Below are 14,145 nucleotides of genomic sequence, written 5' to 3' on the forward strand. Positions count from 1 at the left end.
AATATTTCTAACTGGTTAAGCTTCAGCTTTTCTGGCATAGAGAAAACTTTTCTATAAAAAAAGTGCCAGTGGAGAGTTCCCCACACCCCCCGACAGAGGCTCAGAGGCTCGGGTTAAGGCCCTAATGTCCTAAAATTCGAGGAATGTCCTGAAATTATATAAATGACAAAGTCATAATGATAAATGTCCTAAAATCCCCAAAATGTTCTAAAATCCTGAAAACATCCTAAACATAAAATAAAAATAAAAATTCTACAGAATAAAATGTTAAAGTTTTAAGACCTAAATGATTGCTGAGTCAAAGAGTAATTTCCCCTACGAGGACAATAAAGCGTATCGTATCGTATCGTATCGTATCGTTGTGTTTCTCTGTGAGGTCAAACATGTTAAACGTGAATCTCTCTCACTTTGGATATGATGTAGACGCTGCACAGCAGCAGCTGGTCGAGGTGTCTGTCCTTCATCAGACCGGTACAGTGGACCAGAGAGTGTTCAAAACACGTCCAGATTTTCCCTCGCAGCTCCGACGACACGTCCATCTTCACACACAGATCCCTCAGACGGACACTGGCCAGGTGATACACCTGCAGAGCAACACACAGGAGACGAGCTGGTCAGAAGACTGACACATGAAACAAGTGTAGAAAAATACCAGACTGCAAAAGCGACTGGAAGTTTATATATTCTATCACACTAACTGGAAACTAATCTCCTCATATGGAAATAAAATAAAATAAAATAAAATAAAATGAAATAAAATGAAATAAAATGAAATAAAATAAAATAAAATAAAATAAAATAAAATAAAAAAATAAAAAACCAAATAAAATTCTACAGAATAAAATTGAAACATCTTAAGGACTAAATGATTAATTGTGAAAAGAAATCTGAAAAATCGATGATTAAAATAATTATTAGTTGCAGCTCCAGTGGGGAGTCATAACAGCAATATCAATGAGACTTAATCAATGAAATATCTCATGCTAAATTCTCTTTTTGTTTCCTGGACAGATTTTCAGGAAGAGACCTGCAGAAAAGTGCAGCGAATGATCAGATCAGATAGACAAATGTAAAAATAGTTAATCTGAAACATTTTAATTTCAAAGCAAATTATCTTTTAACACATTGTGATCAAAATCATTTACTTCACTCAAAGGGTTTTGCAATCTGTACAACATGCAGCAACCTCAATTTCTGCTGAAATCACATTCAAAATAAAGTTTTTTTGACCTTCCTGAAGAACAGAGCGAGTGATCCGGTGCGTCGCGGCCGGCCGCTTCCTGTCTGGGGGTCGGAGGTCGTGGGAGCGGTGGCGATGCGGCTCGGGGAGGCGTTCAGCAGGAACTGAGCAGTGATGGTGCCAGAGGAGTCGCACGGCTGAACTGGGATCAGCGTGATAGTGCGGTCGTTGTTCAGACCTGCAAACATTCACACACAATTATTGATAAGAAAAAATGTTTTTTATGAGGTTTTTTTCAGCCTGTCGGGGTTAAAGGCTTTGACTCGCGTGCAGCTGAGGCACAAACAGCAGGTCTCACTGTAGGACACTCTGATCTGACGAGAGAAAAATGCAAAAAGAGCTCTTTCGCTGCATTTCATAGTTTATAAAACTGTTTTTTTTATTGTGCAGAAGAGATGAAGACATTAAATTTACAGCAGTGATCTTTTAAGAAGTAAAAGAAACACACACATTTATCTTTGTGTCTCTGCATGTTTCGCTTTCTGTGCTGCTGAAGCTTCAGTTCAGACTTGTTTTGTGTTGAAAGTGAAACAGAAATGTCACCTGGTCTGACTGACACCGTGACTTTTACAAAAGGTCACAGGACGCTGATACAGACGTGAGGCAGAGATATGAAACTGTCATCAGGGGCTCTGACAGCAGTCGTTTTTGCATCAGCATCGCCTTTATATTCTCAATCAATCAGTTTTATTCATAAAGCCAATTATTACAGATCACAATTTGCCTCAGAGGGCTTTATAGGATATGATATCCCCCTGTCATTACACCCTCATAGCAAAGGAGAAAAAACTCATCCCAAAAAAAACTATAACGGGGAAAAATGATAAAAACCTCAGAAAGAGCGACCGAGGAAGGATCCCTCTTCAAGGACGGGCAGATGTGCAATAGATGTCGTAAAAAACAATTAAATTACAGTAGACTCAAAATGATATTTAGAAATGAGAGAGACGGAGGAGACAGAGCGGGAGGAAGAGAGAGGGAGAGTTCACTCGTGTAAAGGTGTGAATGTGTCGCCTACCTTGCAGCGGGATACTCAGGACGGTAGCCTGGGCGCCCTGAGCTCCGATCTTCAGGGTGCTGGTCGAGCCAAACGTCAACCTCTTGGCCGGCGACGACATCGGGCTCAGGCCTGAGGGCGCTCCTAATGTCGCGGCCGGAGGATCGTCGCCGAACAGACGCCGTTTGGCGCTGCCGGCCGCCGGGGAGCTGTACCTGTCGTGGACCGACAGCGGAGAGGGAGGCACATCTGGAGGAAGGAAACAGATGATTTAGTTTATATCTGCCATGAGTGGCAGTTAACCCTTCATTTTCATTATTAAGATTTGAGTTGAATTAAATAATTTTTGTGTGTTTTTAGCTAACTGACATTCATATATTTTATTTATAGTTTTATTATAAAAATATAACTGTGTACTGGAAAACCAGAACTGATAAAGTCCCTTGTTTACTGTTTGGAGCTGAACTCCTTACCTCTGAGGTACCAGAGGCTGAGGAGTCCAACTGCTACAGAAGATGAATTGTGAAGATAAAATTATGAGCTTTCAGTTTACGCCACCAACGAGGCACAGAGGGTTTTTTATGAGTTGAACTTATTATTTCTGCTAATGAGGTAGTGACAGTTGTTTAAATTTTCAGAGACATTTTGTACTGATCATTTTTTCTCTTGATTTTGCGTGTTTTTAGTTCTCACGGCAAGTGCATGTGTGACCGCGTGTTTGTGCGATAAAAGCCCAAAAACTAGAGAAACGCCTCACAGCTCATGTGAGATTACAAAATCCATGAACGCAAACACCCACCTTTCCGTGCGCTGCCCAGGCCTGATCTGAACTCCCTGATGCGGGGGTGGATGATCGGGGAGAGGGCGACCAGAGGCAGGTGGGACTGACCTGCACTGGTAGAACCAGAGCCAGAACCAGGACCAGAACCAGTGTCGAGACTGGAGGAGAAATTCACCTGCAGACAGACGAGGAGAGGGAGCCAATGAGAGAAGGAGAGAGAAAGTAGGAGTAAGATTTCAGAAATAAACTAAATAAAGACAGAGAAAGGAAGCATCAATAAGAGGAGGAAAGTTTGTGAGGACGGCTGTGATGAGCCGTTACTCAAACACGCTCATTAACTGATACGTAAGACAGAAATGCATTTTAATAACCTAATGGTCTATTGATTAAGCACAATAAGTTACTTCAAAATATCAATACTGTCCTGAAAATACACAATTTGAAAGTGAAGTCAGACCTGTGGACATACTGAGAACGATAAAACCGTTTTTAAGCTTTGTTTTAACTAATTCTCTTGTTCTTGTTTCCTTTGCTACTTATCACGCCACCATGACGCCAAACTCGCCGCGTCATAAAGAATTTAAGGACTCTTGTATATTTTTACTTTGTCTCAGGACACGTTTGACGACAACAGCCCGACTGAAAACACAAGTCTTTCCTTTGCGTTAAAAAAAACAAGGGTTTATATGAAAACATTTCGGATTCTTGTGCACACGGATCCTCAAAAAACAAGTGAAAACGCTGCAATATGCATGCCAGGCCAGTAGCTGGCGCTGTAACTTTGGATGACACACAATAGAAAAACACTGCACACACACGTGCAAAGTGCGGCTGCGAGAAAAAAAGAAAAGAAAATGAAAGTTAAAATCAATACTTTTTGGCAAATGAACTTCTATGCATCTCTATATTTCCACAGTTCAAAGCAGCCTGCATTTTGTTTTTCCTCTATATACACAATAACAATGTGTGTGTTTTCTCGCTGACCTCCTCCACTGTGGGGACTTTGTTCCCAGCAGCCTGCAGGGCGCTCCACAGGGCGGAGTCAGCGCTCCACGCTCTGCTCTCCAGAACCTGCTCCTCGATCAGGTTCAGGTGCTTCACCATGTCTCTGGACAGACCTTCCTCTGAGCGGATAAACACCTCGATCACCTGCGCGCGCACACACACACACACGCAGATGCGCACGCACACACACGATAAATCATTTTCTTATGTTTAAACTATTTTGCAAATAGAGTCAAACAGCAAAAAGAGACATGAATTTGATCTGTCTAAAGATGTAAAAGTGTGTGAGTGTGTGTGTGTTTGTGTGTGCTTGTGTGTGTTTCTGTTTAACCTTAAAAAAGTAGAATGGGGAGAGTTTGAAGATGTTGATGATCCAGGGGAAGCTTCTCTGGGAGCTGTAGGCGAACAGCACCACCTCCAGACAACACGCCATCAGGGAACAGTGGAAGATATCCTGCTCCAATAACACCTACAAAACACACACACACACACACACACACACACACACACACACACACACACACACACACACACACACACACGCACACACGCACACGCACACGCACACTTATATTAAAAAGGGATGTAATCCTGTGCAAACACATGTGGAGGTCTCTAATGAAAGGATGAAGGGAAAGCAGAGATTTCTGGTATTTTGGACAATTTTTATGAACTATGATATAAAATATTTCCAGTTGATGTAAAATCAAATAAAACATTCTACATTAATGTTCTTGGGAACAGTTTTTATACTGAAAAAGCCTTAATAGTTAATACTTTTTAACAACATCTAGTTGAAAAATTGAGAACATTAAGACAGCTTACAAACAGCACGTTTAAAAAAAACTTTAAAAAATTCACTAATTGTGGAGAAAAGAGACAGACATGACAGACACGTGTGTGGCTGCTGCTTACACTCATGTCTTTGCCGTGCAGCCGTTTGGTCTCCTGAACCATGACGTTCTCCAGGATCTTATAGTAGAGGACCTCCGCCAGCTTCAAACGGTTTTCTGCAAAGTCTGAAACAAAAGACGAAAGGTAAGAGGTCCACGTAAAGAGACAGACTCCAGATTACAGTCATTTGTCCCAGCTTGTCCCAACGAACGTAGCAAGGAATGATAGATGTTATATCATTGAAATTCTATGGGAGAAGCAGCTGAGTGTGAGTGTGAGTGTGTGTGAGTGTGTGTGTGTGCGCGTGCGTGCGTGTTGTACCTATATGAGAGCCGGGCATGTCCTCGGAGTCGTTGGTGTAATGTTCTTTGAAGGTTTGTCCCAGCGTCTTCACTCTGCCCAGGACGGACTCTGTGGGATCTCTGGAGCACGACCTTTACGTCACAGGACACACTGTTATTATTCTGGGTAAAGTTTGAGTATGCTGATGTTTTGTGCTTCAAAAAATACAAAAAGAATTATTTAAATATCAAAATATTTCCTGATTCATTTTCTGTTGATTGACTTTTAGTTGCAGCTCCAGGTGTGATGATCAGAATACGTTTTTTCTGTTTTTGCCTCTAATCTTTTACAACAGTTTTCTAGAATTTAATGTTATTCTGCTTCTTAAATCTACAGCAGTCTCGTGGAAAGACTGATTTTTCTACTAAGACAGAGATAGGACGTAAACATTGCAAGATGGACAAAATGGAGAATATATCTATTAAAATAAGGAATGTGTTTGTGGGCACATCCTCACTGTTTTTTTACTGTGTTTTGTTTATTAAGGTGAATGATTTGTAATTTATTAAGTGCTGTAATAGGCCTCATGCTTACAATCAGTACATGGTATGTCTGTTCACGAAATAAAATGACATTATGTCATAATGACCGCTAATGTTCCACATTTCTTGTTTCTTGAATAAAGGACAAACAAAACAAATCTACAGTAAAAAAACCCCACAGCAGTCTCATCTGCTCTCCTCCAAAGTTTTTCTACTCGACCAGAAAATCCTCCACTTTTATCATAAATAGGTGGGTTTATGAATATATATGTGTATATGTATTATATTTCTTTAAAATTAAGAAAAATGACTGAAGGGGTAGAATTAAATAAGTGTAAACTTCTTTCTACGGGCATGTCAATGCTTTTCACTTTATTCTGCTTATTTGTTGGAACTGATTCATCTTTTTGTTGTGTATTTTGTTTTCACAATAAATTTTCATTCATTCATTTATTTGACTCTATTCTGGTTCAGAATTACTTGACGCTGCTCGACTGCAACAAACAACAAGAAGCAGAAAGAGATAAAAAGAAACTGACTTGAAGATCTGCATCAGGTGGTCGCTGGGCGCCGCCCTCAACCCGGCCACCATGCTCTGCAGCCGGCTGACGCTCTGCGTCGCAGAGGAGACGGGCGTGACCAGCAGGTCCTTCTCCTTCAGGTAAACTCGTCCCGTCAGAGGGGTGGAGGGCGCGAGAGAGCCCGACTGCAGACAGAGAGAGTTTAGCCGTCTGTGTGTCTCTATAAAGTTGCTTTTTCTCTGTTTCTTTACATGGTGTTGACTGTGAATTTATTAACGAGATGTAAGATTTTTGTCCTCAGTAGGAATCAGTGGGCCAAGCTGAGAGAAACTGCTAGAAAAAGAGTTTTAAGAAAGTTACCTGAAAATGAAAAAAACAACAACAAAAAAACCCAAACAAAGTGTAAAACAAACAAACAAATAAGTTAAAAAATTCTTGGAGAAAAGTGATTAAAATGTAATGATAATTTAAATATGAAATTATGATAATAAGTTGCTGTATGTCATCTCTAAAAAGCCCCAAAATTATCTTTAAAAGAAAGGGAAAAAAGGTGCTGCTGAGGTGTGAGGTGTGTGTGTGTGTGTGTGTGTGTGTGTGTGTGTGTGTGTGTGTGTGTGTGTGTGTGTGTACCTTCTGTACATGTTGTTGCAGCTGGTTCTGCGCAGTCGTCTGGCTCACAGATGGTTCCTGAATGATCTTTCTTGGAGTCCCGATTTCTTCGTCGGCGTCGGCTCCCAGAAACACTCTCTCATCAAAATCTCCCACCGTCAACACGTACTCCTCATACTCCCTGTTAATGGCTTTACTGTAAACAACAACACACACAAAGACAGACAATCAAACACTGCGTTATCTCTCAGAACTAACTCTAATTCAGACACGCTGACTTGGAGACGGAAAAACGCGACTTTTCCCTGTGAGTTGACCTCTGATCGCTGACTGACTTACTTGTTATCAATGAAGTTCTGAGGATCCAGCAGTTCTGTTAAATGGTCCTCGTTGCCTTTCAGGATCTGATCGGGAAAAGACCAGCAAGAGTTTACAATGACAATAATGAAACGTAGAACGTTTGCTTAGGAAAAACAAATAAATAAAACCTGGGTTGCAGATCGTCAGGGAGATTCAACTTGCTTTGCTTGGGGGCCACTTTTGCAAAAATAACAGAAGGCCAGGGGACAGTTGCAGCAGCCCCAAACATGTTTCAGGGATTTTAGACTTTCGGACAAAGTCAAGCTGGAGCGGGCATTTGGACAAGTCTACGCTGGAGCAGGCTGGTGGACATTTCTGCATGCTGGAGCGTGCTTTTGGACATGTCCACGCAGGAGCAGGCTGTTGGACATGTCCGTGCTGGAGTGGGAATTCGCACAGGACCGCGCTAGACCTGGCTGTTGGACATGTCCGCGCGCTGGAGCGGGCTGTCCAAGTTCAGAAAAGTAAAAACATCATTTCCCGTAGCCACTAGGTGGTGCTATTACGACTGGTGAATATTGTCACGCAGACGTGTTCAGGGCGGGACCTTCATCAAACCTATGAAGTTTCAGGCAGATCAGACAATGTACACCAAAGTTACCACAATATCCTGTTTAATGGCGAGACATCAAAATTGTACGCCGCACCACGGGAAAACCGTAAAAGTTTTGCTAGGCTTTAATCATGAAGGGGTTAGCATTGGACACACCCAATTTGAAGTCCATCGGATTAATCCTGTAAGACAAGTTTGCAAAAGTACGAGGCGCAAAAATCGCCATAAATCAGCACCAAATTTCAGGTTTGGGGGGGGGGGTCAAGAGGCTTTTTTGTGCGTCTGGGCGTGATACACAAGTGTACTGATTTTCATAAATGTAGGTTAAACTACACATTAGGGGGTGCTGCCATTTTGCCACGCCTGTTTCCGAAACCACCAAAAGACGAAATTTTTCGCCAGGACGGACGAGCGTACCACTTGTCATGAGTTTTTGGGAATGTCTAGGCCTCCAAAAATACGATTCACTAGGGAGAAAAATAATAATTCCTGGCATTTCAAGAGGGTCCTCGCATGTTTCGTGCCCGAATGAATCTATACATTTGTGTGTGTGTGTGTGTGTGTGTGTGTACCTGTCTCTGGAACAGTTTCTGTATGTAGGGTTTGAAGTAATGTTGTTTGATGCCTTTTGCCTCCACCACCAGCCCGTCGTGCAGCTCGCATAACCTCTCCAAAACACACGGGGGAGGCTCGTCTGGTGAAACGTGGCCATCAGCACGGTAGAGAGCAGGCAGACCTACACACACACACACACACACACACACACACACACACACACACACACACACACACACACACACACACACACACACACACACACACACAAACATTGATAATTAAGCTTACATGCCAGTAGACTCAGTCGACTCATTCTGACTGAAGACCAGGTTTTCGTTGCTGCCTTAAATGTAAGACTCAAACAAGGCCTACCTCTGAATGTCGGGTTGATGAGGTCCTTCCTGTTGGCGCACAGCAGAGCGTTGCCAAACACCAAATCCAGACAGCAAAGCAGCAGGTGGTACGAGTTCACCAGGTCGTCACCGATCATGCGGAAGTTACCTTCACAAATACACATCATACGTCACACACAAATAATCTGCATCCTCACAAGAGCAGCTGCTCTTTCTTTTATAATATTCTGTTATGTATGTTTGTGCCTCACGTAAAGAACTCTGAATTGTCTTTGTGTCTGAAGTGTGTCTCACAAATAAACTTGCCTTAATAGAGGGAATCATTTTCAGATTAATAGTTAAAAGTATTCATTAATTTTAGCTCCAAACGAAACACTGTAAGCATTCAGCTACATAAAGTGGTTCATTGACTATATAATGAAAACCAAAACTTTTGGACATTTCTACAATTTAAAAACATTTCTAGAATTTTGAGACATTTGTATGATTTTAGGACATTTCTACAATTTTAGGACGTTTATGGGACTTTCAGACATTTCTGGTCCATTAAACATATAATGAAAACCAAAAACTAAAGCAGAGCCTAAAAATACCTCATCCGCAAATTTTCATTTGTACATCAATTATTATCTTTTCTTGAATACCTCAGCACTGAATTATTTATAAATTGAAATTATAGTATAATACTAAATCTTACTTATCTAGTCGTATGTACTTTATTTAGTACTTCCCAAACACAAGCTTTTAAACGTTGCCATATCTGGATTCTTGGTTCATTGTGGAGGAATTTGCGAAAAGAAAATATGGCATTTTAGGGCATTTTCAGGTTCTGACAAAGTCTCGTTTTGAACATTTTCACTGACGTCAGTAAAAATGAGACGGCGCTTTGAGCTGGTTGTTTCTTGGTACCTTTGGTGTAGACAAACAGAGTCCAGCAGAACTTGAACACATCGCTGATGTGACAGGGCAGCCGCCTGCAGAGCCAAACACACACACTTGGTTAGACTGGCCCCTGAGGGACTGTGTGTGTGTGTGTGTGTGTGTGTGTGTGTGTGTGTGTGTGTGTGTGTGTGTGTGGTCAGAGAGTTCAAACAAAGACAAAGGGAAGGGACAAGAGGGAGAATAACAATAAAGTATAAATGTGTGTGTGTGTGTGTGTGTGTGTGTGTGTGTGTGTGTGTGTGTGTGTGTGTGTGGAACCTGTGTTTCCTGCTCCGTGGTTGCCGTGGCGGCTCGCCTCCCTGCGGGTTCTGAAACATGTCCATGAAGATGGGCTCAAACTTGCGGAAAATCACAGTGGAAACCTCAAAGTTGCGCTCGAGTCGCTCGACGCGCAGCCTGAAGTCCTGCGACAGGTTGGACATGTCGGCCCACTTCCTCATCTTAGAGAAGAACTGGATCAGACTGGGAGGACGGGGACAGACGTGTGAGGAGCGACATACCAGAACGTCAACACGTTTATTTTCAATAGTATCTTTCATACAAGTCAGCGCTGTTCAGTGTTTCTCAAAAGACTGACAAGCTGAAGATAAGAGAACAAGAGTAGAACGTGTAAACAACATATGAAAAACGATTTAACAGTTTAAGAACCAAAGCATGCAAGAGACTAAAATGAGGGAAGTAAGTCATACTGACAGTAATTGTTGTAATGTTAAATAAAGCTATATTAAGGAATAAGATAAAAGATTAAAAGGACAAATCAAGATTAAAAATGAAGACAATAAAACAGAAATATACATAGATAAACAGGATTTCACAAACAGAAATTTAATACATCAAAAAAAAAAAAAAAACAACTTTCATACAACCTGAAAAAGATTTCCATTCATCATAAAGAAACAAAGCTGGATGTTAAACTACAGCTACAATAATCAGTTTATTGTTCGAGTAGTTGGTCCACAGAATTCTGATTTGCAGCTTTTTTGAAAATGTTTTTCAAGACAACATGCCAGAAAAGTTGGTTCCAGCCTCTCAAAAGAGGATTCTGTCGTTTTTTTAACATATAAATTGAATATCTTTGTTTTTTGGACTGCTGCCATTACGCCTCCACATTCTATATAAAACATTCAGTTAAGTTATGTGTGCGACCCAGTGCTGGGTTAAAAAAAGACTTAAAAAAGCAGAGAGCAGCAGTTAGTGGCTAACTAAAAGAGGAAGAACGACAACTGTTCATGTCAGCAAATCAGGGAAACAATGAGATTCGATCGCTCCTTACCCTCCGAGAAGAGGACAAGATAATAACAAAGACAGTAAATACTGTTATTGTCATGTTATGCCATTTTTATTCTTCAGAATGCATTGCCAATGTGTATGTTAAACGTCACACAAAAGGCCAACATTGTTGTGTTAAACGTCACACTCCTTTTGTTTCTGCGATGTCAGCATGCTAACTAAAATCAAACACCTGATCCACATGATGCAGCCATTGTTTGGTTTAAAAAAGGGACTTTGTGGCGACCCTACAGTGCAATCTCTGTGTAAAATGGGCTGGAGACTGACCTGAGTTTGGCTGTGCGCAGGATCCTCGTGAGGGAGACACAGTTTCCTTCCATTAACCCTTTACCCACCGTGGGAGTGGAGCCCTTCCTGCAGGCTGCATACAGAGAGCAGGCCAACCAGTGCACCACCTCTCCCTGCACAAACACAGAAACACATTCAAACACATCAAGTTTATCTTTGTTCTGCATAATCAGAAAGCTCAATGCTCGATGATCCACTCCAAGCATACAAACACAAACTTAAGAACATCCAACCTTATTTTATTTAATTTGATCTTTCCTGAAACTATTAGTCCATTAATTTATAAGTCAATCAACAGAGAGCTAACTGGAAACGATGTTGGAAATTTATGGTTAGTGACAAAAGTGACAAAACATAAATAAAAAATTCTTAATTAAAAAAGCTTAATTATGCCACTAAAGTGACTGATGAATCGCTTTGATAATTCAAACTGGTAAATGTCACTTTGTAGAAAGACGCCAAAGCAGCTGTTAGCTGAGTACATTGATTAAGTGCCATTAAACTCCATTTAACCAGCATGTGGCTGCTGCGACTCCCCTCTTATCTGACACCATGAAGCAAAGTCGTAATGAAGTGGCTGTAAAGCCTGATTGATCCCAGCCTTCAACACTGAGGATGATGATGATGATGATGATGATGATGATGATGTAATCACTGGCCCAGAGTTGGGGAACCAGTCTCACGAGGAGAAGCACTGATGGACACATCGTGGCATGTCAGTTTGCACTAAATCAATAATGCTTTAAGCTGCTGCTTACATGTATGACGTGTGTATTTTTTTAGGCACAGCACAGTACATTTGGTTGTATAAATATGTTAAACAACAATGAAGCTAATTTATTTGTTCATTTTTGTCCAAATTTTAGATGGAAGTAGATTTAAATGACTGATGAAATATCACTATTTTAAGCTCACATTTGTCACAGATGGTGTGTCCAAGGTTCATCGGAAATGTGAAAATCCAACAATAATTTCTGTTTTTACAGTTTCAGGCTGTAATAAATGGGTTTGGAGTTTGGAAGGCGAGTTTTCCTTAAATATCTGAGATAAGATAAATACAAAACACAACCATTCAAATTTATATGCCCCTATCCTAACCCAACATAAAAAGCACAAATCCCTCCAACTTCGTAACACATAATCCGCAAATTGCAAAAGAATTGTTTATTTAGAATTTAAAAAAAAAAAACCTAAGGAAAATTATCAAAAAAAACAATTAAAAAATATATTTGATATGCATCCCCCTTTTTGCACCACCCCTTCACACAGACCAAACAGTCCCTAAGTAGGTTTAACCCTTTGAAACCTGAAGTGACATCACTTTTCTTATGCTGCTTTCAGATGCCTGTCACAAGTATTTAACAGTAAGTAAAGTGTTGCGGTTTCTTTCAAAAACACAAAGGACAAAAGTCGATGAGCAACTTCATAACACATGATCCACAAATTACAAAACATAGTAGCCTATATTTAGAAAATATTTTGAAAAAACTAAGGAAAATTAAAAAAAAAAAAACAATTAAAAAAACTAGAGGAAAACTATATTTATAACGATCAAAATTACGTATTTAAAATTATGTTACAACATAATAATTTTAAGCACTTTTCCACGTCATTTCCTTGTCGTCGTTGTTGTTTTTTTAACTATTTATTTTCTAACTAATTATAAAAGGTCATTTTCTTGTACTTTTTGCTATTTTTTTGGTCACTTCTTCAGTGTTTTTGACAGAAATCAGGCCAGTCTGCTCGGGCTTCACAGGGTTAAGTGTTAACGCTGGACAATGAAAACACGCGCTGGTCGGAGCCCTTTAAACAGTGTTTGTGTCGCACGCGCAACCCCGCAGGAAGTTCACAGCGCGAGGAAAGTTCGTTATTTCTCAGCACGTCTGTTTCTGCGCAGCAGGTCGAGTCAGCACACAGATGATAATCAGTTTCATGACATTATTATCGGTCACCTCCAGCGTGTATGTGTTCCAGATGGCAGTGAAGTTCTCCATGGCTTCAGTGGCGGTCTGCTCGTCCATGTTCAGCTCCTGACACAACGTCTCCAAACTCCTCCGCACCGAGCTCTCCTCCATCCTCCCCGACTCCGAATCCGACGACTCTTCGCCCCGCATCCGTTCAGAATATCACTTTTTAAATGTTTACGTTAAAAATTAAAAGAAAAACCTCCAGAGTTTCAACCCAAAACACCAAAACACGACAACAGCTTCCCCCAACGACCCGGCGGACTTCCGCTAACCCTCCCCACAATGCAGCGCGTTGGCGCGAAAACCGCCGGGCAGCAACCAATCAGAAGCGAGGGGAGCGTCGCGTTCTTTGCCCAACCCCCTTACTCCTGCTCGCGTGCTCCTTCGAACCCTCGAACCGGCCAACCGTTACTAAGCAACCGTTCCCTTAACTACGAGTTCTAACGGTTACTAACGTTTTACTGGACATCTTTTAAATCACTTTTTAAAACCAATTTTATCTTTTAATGTATATATTTTTATTTTGGCTTGATCCTGCTTATTAAATTGGAAATGACTGATCTCTTCTTTTATTGACATTTCTATGTTTTAATGACTTTTTGAAGAAATGGTTAACCAAGCTCACTCCATTAATCGACAATTTTTGGTGAATTTCATCGGTATGTTTACTTTTACTGTTGATCGGGATGGCTTTTTTAATCAAGTTTGGTTGTGTGCCTGTTTATTGTGTTTTTAAATTGTTTTGTACCACCAACCGCAGACCAAATTTCCCACTGAAGGACAATAAAAGTCCTGAACTGAACTAAACTAAACTTATTATTATCATATACATGCATTTACTTTGTTTTTTGTTACATTATTGTATTTTTTAATATGTTTTTGCCGATATTACTTTGTGTAATTCTATCTTAATTTTTGTCTGGCCTTAGTTTGGGATTACTTTTATTAGTATTGTTGGGCTTT

At 40.6% G+C, this 14,145-nt stretch overlaps 1 protein-coding gene across 1 annotated transcript in view; it reads right to left on the minus strand.

The window, feature by feature from the left end:
* Positions 1-13,457, minus strand: part of rbl1 (retinoblastoma-like 1 (p107)) — a 17,880-nt gene extending 4,423 nt beyond the window's left edge. Inside the window, exons 1-17 of the mRNA XM_042495117.2 lie at positions 13,168-13,457; positions 11,195-11,328; positions 9,896-10,099; positions 9,605-9,669; positions 8,715-8,843; positions 8,357-8,520; positions 7,211-7,275; positions 6,893-7,067; positions 6,281-6,447; positions 5,239-5,351; positions 4,939-5,042; positions 4,355-4,492; positions 4,003-4,167; positions 3,037-3,193; positions 2,259-2,486; positions 1,231-1,418; positions 408-584 (exon numbers count right to left, since the gene is read on the minus strand). Coding sequence (XP_042351051.1) covers positions 408-584; positions 1,231-1,418; positions 2,259-2,486; positions 3,037-3,193; positions 4,003-4,167; positions 4,355-4,492; positions 4,939-5,042; positions 5,239-5,351; positions 6,281-6,447; positions 6,893-7,067; positions 7,211-7,275; positions 8,357-8,520; positions 8,715-8,843; positions 9,605-9,669; positions 9,896-10,099; positions 11,195-11,328; positions 13,168-13,329 — 2,535 coding nt within the window. The 5' untranslated portion in view covers positions 13,330-13,457. The remainder of the gene's footprint in view (positions 1-407; positions 585-1,230; positions 1,419-2,258; positions 2,487-3,036; positions 3,194-4,002; positions 4,168-4,354; positions 4,493-4,938; positions 5,043-5,238; positions 5,352-6,280; positions 6,448-6,892; positions 7,068-7,210; positions 7,276-8,356; positions 8,521-8,714; positions 8,844-9,604; positions 9,670-9,895; positions 10,100-11,194; positions 11,329-13,167) is intronic.
* Between the last annotated feature and the right edge of the window lie 688 nt (positions 13,458-14,145).

Source organism: Plectropomus leopardus, chromosome 2, assembly GCF_026936395.1.
Source record: "Plectropomus leopardus strain MGB_pleo_1.0 chromosome 2, ASM2693639v1, whole genome shotgun sequence".
Classification (NCBI taxonomy): Eukaryota; Metazoa; Chordata; class Actinopteri; order Perciformes; family Serranidae; genus Plectropomus; species Plectropomus leopardus.